This window comes from Telopea speciosissima, chromosome 1 (assembly GCF_018873765.1).
Source record: "Telopea speciosissima isolate NSW1024214 ecotype Mountain lineage chromosome 1, Tspe_v1, whole genome shotgun sequence".
Lineage (NCBI taxonomy): Eukaryota > Viridiplantae > Streptophyta > Magnoliopsida > Proteales > Proteaceae > Telopea > Telopea speciosissima.
This window is the reverse complement of record NC_057916.1, coordinates 7,540,445-7,552,665: the sequence shown is the minus strand read 5'-3', so window position 1 is coordinate 7,552,665 and position 12,221 is coordinate 7,540,445. Positions and strand designations below refer to the sequence as shown.

General features: G+C 39.7%; 1 protein-coding gene across 1 annotated transcript; it reads left to right on the top strand.

Moving 5' to 3' along the window:
- Positions 1–4,121: 4,121 nt before the first annotated feature.
- LOC122648721 (cytosolic sulfotransferase 5-like) lies at positions 4,122–5,018 on the top strand. The gene has a single exon (XM_043841947.1). It carries the CDS (start codon positions 4,122–4,124, stop codon positions 5,016–5,018), a length of 897 nt encoding a protein of 298 aa, XP_043697882.1.
- The last annotated feature ends 7,203 nt before the right edge of the window (positions 5,019–12,221 follow it).

Genomic DNA, 12,221 nt, shown 5'->3' with positions numbered 1-12,221 from the left:
AATAAATTAGTCACATCTGACATAATCTTTGCAAAAATTGACCCTACCTTCTATTTGTACCCAAATTCCACAAATTGGGACTCGGTTATGTGTGCCATAGGGCCGTGCGTTGCACGCTGCCAAGGAGTTACCATTTTAAATTTGATTTAACAAAGTGAAAAAGTGGGACCCACCATGACTATAGATGGTGGGAGGTTACAAACCCCACATGGCCACATGGCACAGGAGGTTAGCACTTTGGAGTGAAAGTGGCCCCAATACAAGGAAGCAAGTGGAAGTGGTGGTTATGGGAGTTACCAAGTCTATCTTCTATAAAAGACAAAGCCAAGCAAGAAGTAGGAGATAACCCAACGGATCAACACAACTCAATCTGCATTTTATCTTTATTTTTATCATTTCCAGTCTTCATCTTTCAGGATGTAATCATTCATCCCTTCTATAATTTTTGCTGGAGTTGGGTTCCAACCACCAATGCCTCATTGGCTTGTGTTTCAAGAGGCATTCATGTAGGCCTTGCTTGGAGAATAACTCCAGCAACCATGTCTTTTGGCCCGTGTTTCAGAAAACAACCATCATCAGAATCAAGTTTGCAAGCTTCGACAGATCATCGCTAAGCAAGATGTGGGAACCTCAACGGATACGCTACTGGCAACAAGAGATTTGGTGTGGTTACTGTAGTTTAACACCAAGTTGTACATGTTCAACAATCTGTAGATGGCAAGTGTGAATGTCTTCAATGGCTATTTAATTGTCAAGCAACAATTTGATTTCCAATCTTCTTCTTTGCTTTGTCCATTGCGATATGCTTTTACTCAAAAGACCTTAGAGCTACTCAGGCATGGAAGGATCCCCTTCTCGTCTTGGTTCGAAGTCAGAACGGGTCATTTTTGACCTCTTAGAAACGGCCATTTCGTCAGTCAGGACAGGCCATTTTGTCTCTGTCTGAAGGTAGAACAGGCCGTTCCGTCAATCAGGACAGGCCGTTTCATCTCAGTCTGAAGTTAGAACGGACCATTTCGTCCTGGTCGGAAGCTAAGACCGGCCATTTCCAGTTTCGTTTGGGCCTGCGTCAAAGGTCCTGGCACGCCCGCGCTACCTCCACCACGAGCACTATGCCTCTGTGTGTGGGTGTTGAATTTTTCACCAACACATTTTGGCACGCCCGATGGGACGCCAGAAAGCAAAATCGTGATGGTTCAAGGAAGAAGAAGTGCTGATGAAGGATCCCATTCCTGAATCAGGCAAACCAGGGGCAGTAATATCCATTCCTGACAGTGGCGTCATATTTTGGTCAAGAGCCCAAATTAGAGACCGATAAAAATACATCCACAATCCCATTCGAACTTGTGTGGCCTCGTTCAAACGGGATTGTGAGGGGCATTGTTTGTACCAAAATTCCACAAATTGGGATTCGGTTATCTGTGCCATAGGACCATGTGTTGCACGCTGCCAAGGAGTTACCATTTTAAATTTGATTTAACAAAGTGGAAAAGTGGGACCTGCCATGACTATAGATTGTGGGAGGTTACAAACCCCACATGGCACAGGAGGTTAGCACTTTGGAGTGAAAGTGGCCCCAATATAAGGAAGCAAGTGGAAGTGGTGGTTATGGAAGTTACCAAGTCTATCTTCTATAAAAGACAAAGCCAAGCAAGAAGCAGGAGATCACCCAACGGATCAACACAACTCAATCAACATTTTATCTTTATTTTTATCATTTCCAGTCTTTTTCTTTCAAGATGTAATCATTCATCCCTTCTGTAATTTTTGCTGGAGTTGGGTTCCAGCCATCAATGCCTCATTGGCTTGTGTTTCAAGGGGCATTCATGTAGGTCTTGCTTGGAGAATAACTCCAGCAACCATGTCTTTTGGCCCGTGTTTCAGAAGACAACCATAATCATAATCAAGTTTGCAAGCTTCGACAGATCATCGCTAAGCAAGATGTGGGAACTTCAACGGATACGCTACTGGCAACAAGAGATTTGGTGTGGTTAGTGTAGTTTAACACCAAGTTGTACATGTTCAACAGTCCGTAGACGGCAAGTGTAAGTGTCTTCAATGGCTATGTAATTGTCAAGCAACAATTTGATTTCCAATCTTCTTCTTTGCTTTGTCCATTGCGATTTGCTTTTACTCAAAAGACCTTAGAGCTACTCAGGCATGGAAGGATCCCCTTCTCGTCTTGGTTCGAAGTCAGAACGGGCCATTTTTGACCTCTTAGAAACGGTCATTTTGCCAGTCAAGATAGGCCATTTTGTCTCGGTCTGAAGGTAGAACAGGCCATTCCGTCAATTAGGACAGGCCGTTTCGTCTCAGTCTGAAGTTAGAACAGACCGTTTCGTCCTGGTCGAAAGCTAAGATCGGCCGTTTCCAGTTCCGTTTGGGCCTGCGTCAAAGGCCCTGGTACACCCGCGCTACCTCCACCACGTGCGTTGTGCCCCTGTGTGTGGGTGTTGGGTTTTTCACCAACACATTTTGGCACGCCCTGTGGGACGCCAGAAAGCAAAATCGTGATGGTTCAAGGAAGAAGAAGTGTTGATGAAGGAACCCATTCCTGAATTAGGCAAACCAGGGGCAGCAATACCCATTCCTGATAGTGCCCCTGTATTTCGGTCAAGAGGCCAAACTGGAGACCGATAAAAATTTATCCACAATCCCATTCGAACTCGTGTGGCCTCGTTCAAACGGGATTGTGAGGGGCATTGTTTGCACCCAAATTCCACAAACTGGGATTCGATTATGTGTGCCATAGGACCATGCGTTGCACGCTGCCAAGGAGTTACAATTTTAAATTTTGATTTAATCAAGTGGAAAGGTGGGACCCGCCATGACCATAGATGGTGGGAGATTACAAACCCCACATGGCACAAGAGATAAGCATTTTTGGAGTGAAAGTGGCCCCAATCAAGGAAGCAAGTGGAATGGTTGGTTATGGGAGTTACCAAGTCTATCTTCTATAAAAGACAAAGCCAAGCGAGAAGCAGGATCACCCAACGGATCAACACAACTCAATCTACATTTTATCTTTATTTTTATCATTTTCAGTCTTTATCTTTCAAGATGTAATCATTCATCCCTTCTGTAATTTTTGCTGGAGTTAGGTTCCAGCCACCAATGCCTCATTGGCTTGTGTTTCAAGGGGCATTCATGTAGGTCTTGCTTGGAGAATAACTCCAGCAACTATGTCTTTTGGCCTGTGTTTCAGAAGACAACCATCATCAGAATCAAGTTTGCAAGCTTCGACAGATCATCGCTAAGCAAGATGTGGGAACTTCAACGGATACGCTACTGGCAACAAGAGATTTGGTGTGGATAGTGTAGTTTAACACCAAGTTGTACATGTTCAACAGTCCGTAGACGGCAAGTGTAAGTGTTTTCAATGGCTATGTAATTGTCAAGCAACAATTTGATTTCCAATCTTCTTCTTTGCTTTGTCCATTGCGATTTGATTTTACTGAAAAGACCTTAGAGCTACTTAGGCATGGAAGGATCCCCTTCTCGTCCTGGTTCGAAGTCAGAACGGGTTGTTTCTGACCTTTTAGAAATGGCCGTTTTGCCAGTTAGGACAGGCCGTTTTGTCTCGGTCTGAAGGTAGAACAGGCCGTTCCGTCAATCAGGACAGGTCGTTTCGCCTCAACCTAAAGTTAGAACGGACCGTTTCGTTCTGGTCGAAAGCTAAGATTAGCCGTTTCCAGTTCCGTTTGGGCCTGCGTCAAAGGCCCTGGCACGCCCGTGCTACCTCCACCACGTGCGCTGTGCCCTTGTGTGTGGGTGTTGGATTTTTCACCAACACCTTCTACCAGATTATTGCAATAATTGTTGATCTGCTTTGGGTGAATCTTCTCCAGCCATTTCTCGATTACCTGCCATTATTTCTCCAAGTGGGCTGGACTGAGTTCTAAAAGCTCTGCAAGGGGCTGGCCTAGCTCACAAGAATCTAAAGATTGATCCAACTTATCTTCTCACTTTCACCCCCCATGGCCCAAAACCCTTCTTACAAAGTATCTTTTGTACCCAAGAGCAAAGAAGAAGAGGAAGAAGATGATAAAATCTACAAGAGATACATGGAAATTGTTACTACTACACTTTCCTACCACAACACAAGGTTGGTCAGGTAAACCATGTACCAATACCAAGGCTTTTGGTACAACTGTGGAATTCTTGGTGTTGGTCCATTGGCAGTTCAAGATCACTTCAAGGCACTACCCTGTGACATTCTTATTGCTAGCATCCCCAAGTGTGGCTCAACTTGGCTGAAATCTCTAGCCTTTTCTGTCATGAATCGCAGATCTCATCCTCCAACACAACATCAACAACACCCTTTGCTCTCATTCAATTCGCACGATCTCGTGCCAGGATTAGAGACGAAGCTATATAACAACAACTTCAATGGCAACAGAATTCCTAACCCAGATATCCTTCCATCGCCTAGACTGCTTGGCACACACATGCCTTACACATCACTACCACAATCTGTAACACTTTCAGGCTCTCGGATTGTTTATATTTGCAGGAACACCAAAGATAATTTAGTATCATGGTGGCATTTTCTTAACAAGATAAGGATGAACGTTTCCCTGGAGCCTATGAAACTAGAAGAGGTCTTCGAGATGTTTTGTGAAGGGGTATCTGCATTTGGGCCATTTTGGGATCATGTGTTGGGGTATTGGAAATTCAGCTTAGAAAGGCCTCAAAATGTGCTCTTCCTCAAGTATGATGAGATGGTGACTGAACCATCTCTTCACTTAAAAAGGATTGCAGAGTTTATGGGGTGTCCCTTTTCCTCAATGGAGGAGAAGGAAGGGGTGGTTGATCAAATAATAAAACTCTGTAGTTTCGAGAATTTAAGCAATTTAGCAGTGAATAAAATTGGAACAGGTGATAATGATTTTCCTAACAGTGGCTTCTTTAGGCAAGGTAAAGTTGGAGACTCTGCAAATTACCTCTCACCTGAGATGATGGAGAAGCTTGACTGCATCACAAAGCAAAAATTTCATGGTTCAAGCTTAACACTCTAAATTAAATAAGTGAAATTTGGGATTGGAACTGGGTTTTGCCCTTTGTATTCAGATTTAGTTAAGTATTGAATGTTCTCTTTAGATTTCTTTTGTTCTTGATTTATTAATAAATTTCACATTTCATTGTTTAAATTGAAAACGTATCGATTGGTTATGTTCATTTCATACCTAATCAATCAATCAATCAATCAATCTGATTACATACATGAATGAACGAAGGAAACCATCTCTGTAATCCATTAGAGAGGAAAATTACCTGTTAACTAATCATAGTCCAAGATGATTCTAGTAAAGAAAAGGACATTAGTTTCTGCACTTCATGTTTAGTGACCTCAGAACTGCTATGGAAGAGGGAGGGGTCACTATAGACAAATTGAAAAATAGTATGGAGATTCTGGTGGGGTGTGTGGTCTTCTTCAGCAGATGACAGAACCGATCTTGATATGGATATGGCCTCGTTTTCTGACCTTTTGGAAGCCTGCAAGTCTTTGCTTCCAATAAACACTGAATTCAAGGGGCAAAACCCAGTCCCAATCCCAACTGTCACTCATCTAATGTAGAGTATTGAGTGTTCGGAAATGGAACTAAAGAAGAAGGTGAGAACTTGAGGCATCTGCCAATACTCAAACTAAATCTGAATCTGAAGAGAGAACACTCAATACCATGTATGTTCATGCTTGTTTACAATACTTCAACCACTAATGTGCAGTCTTCCATGTAGTCCTGAATTTTTGAATCATTTATTATCTTTCTAAGCTAGCATCATAAGATAATATACCAATGAAGTTTAACAAAATGGTATCGTACATTGAAGGGCAGCGAGATTCCAATGCCATATTCATCAACAATTCAAAAAAATAAAAAGTAACTCTGAATGGAAAACAATAATTCCAAAATTAGAATATGAAAGAAAATTCATTAAATTAATCAACATAAGAATCTTGATGGAATTGAATCATCATCTCTTGATAAAAAACCAATTGCTCTTCCTTTTTGGGTTAAAGAATCATTTACATAATTAGTCATTGATTTTCCTTTTCCTATGAGGACTAAATGCAACTGTATATATATATTTTGGTCATTACATTTATGTGCTAACAAATTTTTTTTTTTTTAGAAATGATAAGTTTTGTTTATATTTCCATGTTCTCAAGTAATCTTCAAATAACAAGAAACAATCAGATCAAAGAATCACAAATTTCTGAATCAAAATCGAGGTTGTAAAGTGTTTAACGTTTCTGCATTTTAGGTTTAGAATCTCATCGGGTTGAGATGATCCGGAAACCAAATGGGCTTGGGCTTCATGAAATGAGCAAATCAATCTCCGTCACCACCTTCATTGTATTGCCAGGCCAGATTAAAGAATTGGAGAAGGTTTTTATCCGGGGAAGTCCAACAGAAGTGCGGGAAAGAGGAGAGAGAATTTAGGGAAAAAGATTGTAAACTTTAAAACTGACCGTTGGATCACACTAGAACACGTAATGGAAGTGGTTTAGGCAGGAGGAAAGTGTCTTGAAAGTTGAAACAGAAGACCAGAATTAATTGATTAAGGTTTGATCATCTTTTTAGGGTTTCCATCATTTTATTGAATATAGACAGACGTGTTATTTATTGAATGAGTGATTGATTTTGATTGCTGTCTAAATCAGCCGACTGAGTAACCTGAGAAGCTCAGGAATCCGCAGAAGTTTGAACTAGTGTTTGAATTGAAACGATGGATATGGATGGTTCTCAGGTTACTCACACTCTACGAATGTCTGTTTTCCACGAACCCTTTCTGGGGGATAGCTCCAGAGGAAGCCCTTGGCATAAAGGTATAATGGATAATTCAAATTCAAATTTAAATATTCAAAATTTGGACTCATCGTTGAGCAAGTCAGAGCTGGCCATCGTAACTCCTACTTGTCAGAATAGACTTTTGAGTTGAAGAAATGGATGGAGTTTTCAATAGAATTACTGCACTTACGAATGCCTAAAACTGGTTCTTAAACTTTCAAATTAGTAGATGTGGTGGGATTTTTCATGTTGAATTTTCAAGTGAAAAATTGGGGGAAGTGATTTAAATACAGTTAGAATATGGAACTGGCAGCAATCTTCAGTCTCAGTTGAGCCCAAGCACAATCAAAAGAGTCGGTCTCTTAAACCTTTGCTTCGCTGGTGGTCGATGCAATGCGCAGTCCGAATCTCCCGGCGGGAAGTGGTCATTTCTTTAAGATCATTCTTCAGTCCAATGTTAGAGAACGACGGCTAGTAATCTCTCTCTCTCTCTCTCTCTAACGCAGTCTGGTTTTATATTTCAGGAAGAAAGATCAACTCTTTTTCTGTTTTTTGATTTCCGGTTGGAATTTGGAATATGTTGGTTTTTATCTTAGTTACAATTTACAAATGATTTGAGAAGGATCAAGGAAGGCTCCTTCTTGTCTTCAATATCAGTTTTTATTGGTCTTCACACTCTCACATACCACACTTATTGGACGCTTGTGGCTACAGAGGCCTACATGGGTAGGGCCGGATGAGCTGCAGATCGTGGTGGATATGCAGCAATGGTGGGGTGCAGGGGGTTTGCTGAGCCGATGAGTGGGTAGATAGGGGCTGTGGGAGGGGATGTTGCGGGAAGGAGAAGGGGTTGAAGAGAGAGAGAGAGAGAGAGAGAGAGAGAGAGAGAGAGAGAGAGAGAGAGATAATAATTGATAGATTTAATGATTGAGATGTAGAGAGGGGATCCAATGATCAATAAAATGCTACTTTGTAATATTCCATTACACAACTCATGTGTACATCATTTTCCCATGATTATGATACTTTAGAAATATGCTGGACATTATAAAAGTTCAGCTGTTTATTCGAGTGTTGATCTGTTAGTTCAGAATGAATCATGAAGTTCCAGTCATCCTTGTTCTGAGTTCACTTCTAATCCTGAATCTGATGATGGCTGCAGCGTTCTTGCATACGAAAAATTGATTGAGGTGGAGAACAACCTCTGAGCAACTCCACCAATGTCATTGCATTCCAAGTATAGTCGATCCAGGACAAAAAGGAGAGAGGGTGGGCTACATGGGTCATTTTACTCCAATCAGTTCTATTCAAAGCCGTACTTATCGCTACTACTATGATAATTTTCTTACCTCATTTCTCATAGAGTCGTTTTAAACATATCACTGTCTCTTTTAACTCTTTCAATCTGAACCAATTCACACCTCCGAACTGAAGCATTCAAAGACCTTTGTTGCACATGTTCATGTCACCTCAAACGATTTTCTCACAACGTATCATGTGTATTGATGCTATTTCTAAATTTGCTGTAATTTGTTCATTCCTTATTCTATCTTTTCTAAGTTAATTAGTAATTTATCTCAACGTCCTCATTGCAGCTATAGTGCTACACTAAGTTCATTTCTGTTGCTTTACTACCCAACATTCAACTTCATACATCATTACTAGTTGTATAACTTTCTTAAAAAATTTTCTTTTTTCAATGGAATACATCATCATACAACACTCTGAATGCACCCTTACACTTCATTCACTCTATTTCAGTTCTTTGTTTAACAATTATCCTCTATTTCTCTTTCCTTTATTTTTTGATTGAATCTAGGTACCTAAAATTTTCATTTTACTCATCTCCATATTGATCACAACATATAACTCTGTTTTTGATTTATTTATCTTAAAACTTTTTGATTCAAGGGTTGATCTCCATAACTCCTGTAACAGATCAGAACACTAAGTTACCAAAACCAAGTGGGTGGAGAAGAGATGGAGAAGAGGAACGGGGACTGTTAGAGACAATGGTTAAACTTAACCAGTCCCCCCTCACTGCCTTTATTTATATGTTAGATTACAAAGAAGGACTCCTAATCATATTAGGATCCACAAACATAGACATAATAGGAAATTAGAAACTAGACTAATCCTAGTTATAAAACACAATAGAAAAGGAGCCAAGTAGGGAGGAATCTCCATTCCATTAAGTTATTGGAATATCCTAATCGAGATTCCCTTCACCCCTAATGCTCGATATATACTTCAACAACTCCAACTAGGCATTTTCCTTGCTTTTGTTTCATCTACTGAAACAATATCATCAACAATAGACATGCACCATGGGATTTAATTTTTAATGTCTCTAGGCAGCTCATCTATGATTAGTGCAAACAAATATAGGCTTAGAGTTGATCCTTGATGTAATCCAATTGTAATTAGGAATTTACTACTTGACTCACCACAACTGTTACACTGGTCATTTCATCAATATACATATTTTTAACCATGTCCTCATATTTACTGAAAACACTTTTGATGCAGAAGACTAGCTGTTTGGCAAGCATTATGCTAGAACCAAACATAAGAAGAGGGTTGGTTCACTTAATCAAAAGGTGGACCAATCAGCCTTGAGCTGGGAGTTGCTGGATCTCTCAAACGTAGATTGTGGGGGGACAAAATAGTCTTTTTATTACAAGCTGGCCAATGGGTATCTTAGAGGTGGGGACCACGCTCCAAACATTGCAAAGAATCTCCATTGGGGCCCACAAAGAAAGAGAGAGTCGGCTCCACTTCTAGAAGACTTGAAGATTTTATTTTAGTTTTTATTTTTGGTTAGTAACTTAGTCAAAGAGACTTTCTATTTCAGTTATTTTCCGTTTCAGTTTAGCACTTGCAAAGCAAGTCCCAGCCATATAGGAGACTGCTATGTTTATTCCTTTATATTTTTGACTCATTCCTTGAATCTATTTATTTGTAACAGCCCATAGAGGCTCCCCATGATTTTAATGAAGTTGACTTGAGATTGCTTTGTGCAAATTTGATTGTCCTATTGTGAGGATGAAGGGCTGAGAGAGCCGAATTCCTTATCCCCTTTTCCTATCTTCTTCTCTTGTCCTACTCGATCTCCACTTGTGCTGCTGCTGCTGTCTGTGACTGCTACAAGTGCTGGAGGTTCCCTTGAAGGCCTGGTTCGATCCATCAATTGAAGATAAAGAGCTGCTGCTGTTATTTCCACACAAGGAGGCCATAATCACTCCTGTGATTCCAGTTCTGTCCAAGTTTTGCTGCAGATTCATGCTTGAATAGCTCCACAACCAGCCACTGAAATCTCTTGTCCTACTCGATCTCCACTGGTTTGGGATTCTAGTTTTCTCTGGTTTGCGAGTTCTTTCCTAACCTTCAATTTTCGGATCTTCTTCATATCCCACAAGTTAGCCATTGGAATTGGATGAAATTTTCAGCAAAGATTCCCCTCACTGCCTACTCCTCTCGATCAGCTTTGGAGTCCATTCCGACTTCTGATTTGCTCAGATTTGTTTACTTTCTAATTTCAGCTTTTATCTCTATTTTGAATTATGGCTTTATTTGGGGCTAGGTTGACCCTAATCTAGTCTTACATTAACTTTATTCTTTAACACTTTCCAAATTAATTCTCTAGCTACTCTATTAGAGTCTATTTTTTAAGTCAATAATAATAACTATGGAGGTCCTTCTTACATTCTTTAATTCTTTCCATTAGTCTCCTAAGCAAGTAAATAGCTTCCGTAGTTGATATTTTTTATATAAAACCAAATTGGTTGTTCAAAATATTAGTTTCTTGTCCTAGGCGTGTTTTAATTAATTTTTCCCATAATCACATAGTAAGACTCGTAAGTTTATTCCTCTTTAGTTATTTGTGCTTTCTGATCTTGATTGGAATAAAATGTCTATGACTTCTCAACTTTGTGGAGATAACTGAGTGGCGCTTTCCTTGACCCCCAGATAGCTTCTTCCTCAGTAAGCCATAAACAGTTTCCTTGTCATTTATTCCTTGTTATTGCATTCTCTCTCTTTCTCCCCCCCCCCCTCCCCCACCACCACCACCACCCACAATTTTTTTTAAAAAACCTCTCAGCTATGTGCTGTAATAAATTTAAACAAGGTATCCAAATTTCTACCCAAATTTTGGTAACCATGTAAGTGATTTGATTTGATTTCATGTGAGCAATTACAGTATACTTTTTCAGGGGTAAATAAGAGTTCTCTTTGATTTAGTCTCAGTTAGTTATTTCAGGCCGCCTTAAATTTTCATCTTTTATTTTGACGATAATTTCTTGTCACCTCCTCGGGAAAAAAATGTAATAACAATTAGGGTAATAAGTTAAAAAATTTCAATTACCAGAAATTGATATTGTGACCTGTTGAGTTGCGTATCACCTTATTATTCTATAGAAATTTCAATCTGTCAAAATTGGAAAATGCGTTTTCTCCCTTCCAACTTTAATAACTGAAAAGGGCTTAAAATCATGATTTATTATCTTTATTAGTTGTTTTGATATAGCTGTAACTCACTAGGTGTTATCCGAACCATTCTCCATAAAGTAACTCTTATTTGTTCATCAAGACCACTGATGCAAGTTGTTAATTTTTATAGAGAATTGAAGTACTCCTGTTAGAAAGCATTGAAGATGTTTGTTACAGTGCCAGCACCAGTAGATATCTATTTAGAGCTCTCTAAAATTGGAGAAGATAATCCTTTTTCCTTTTATAAATCATATGAAACTTATTTGGTTCTCCCCCCCCCCCCCCCTCTCTCTCTCTCTCTCAGAGGATTCCTGTAAAGTTTATCAGGGAATTGAGAGACGAACTTTCCGACAGTGCAGTTCTCCAGGTTCCCAGTGGTAAAATCTGGCCTATAGGATTAAGGAAATCCAATGGGAAGGTTTGGTTTGATGAAGGCTGGCAGGAATTTGTAGACTACCATTCTATACTTGAGAATCACTTTTTAGTTTTCAGATATGGTGGGAATTCAAAGTTCTATGTTTTTATATTTGATACAACGGCTTGCGAGATAGAATATCCATGTGATACTATGGATTATGAAGAAAACAATCTTAAAGGTGGATGTAAAATTGAGGAAATCGAAGAGCAGTCCTCCGAAGAAGAAATCTTTAATGTTCCCCAAAGGCCAAGCCAAACTACTGCTTCTTTAAGAAAGATGATGATTGATGAACCAGAAGAGCAACGCATTACTAAAATTAGAGGTAATCCATCATCTCCATGTATTTCAGACTCTTTGCTGATATAATGCAGTTTGATGAGTTGCAAACTATTTCACATTATTTGGGCTACAAAAATGCAGAAAGAAGTCGTTTGATGCTGGAACAAGAAGAGAATGAGAACATGCCTGCTGCTCAAAGGTATGTGTATGCAAAGGATTCAGTGTCAAGAATGCCTATT

Excerpts from the sequence above, each read along its gene's own strand:
- LOC122648721 (XM_043841947.1), top strand. The coding sequence starts at position 4,122 with ATGTACCAATACCAAGGCTTTTGGTACAACTGTGGAATTCTTGGTGTT.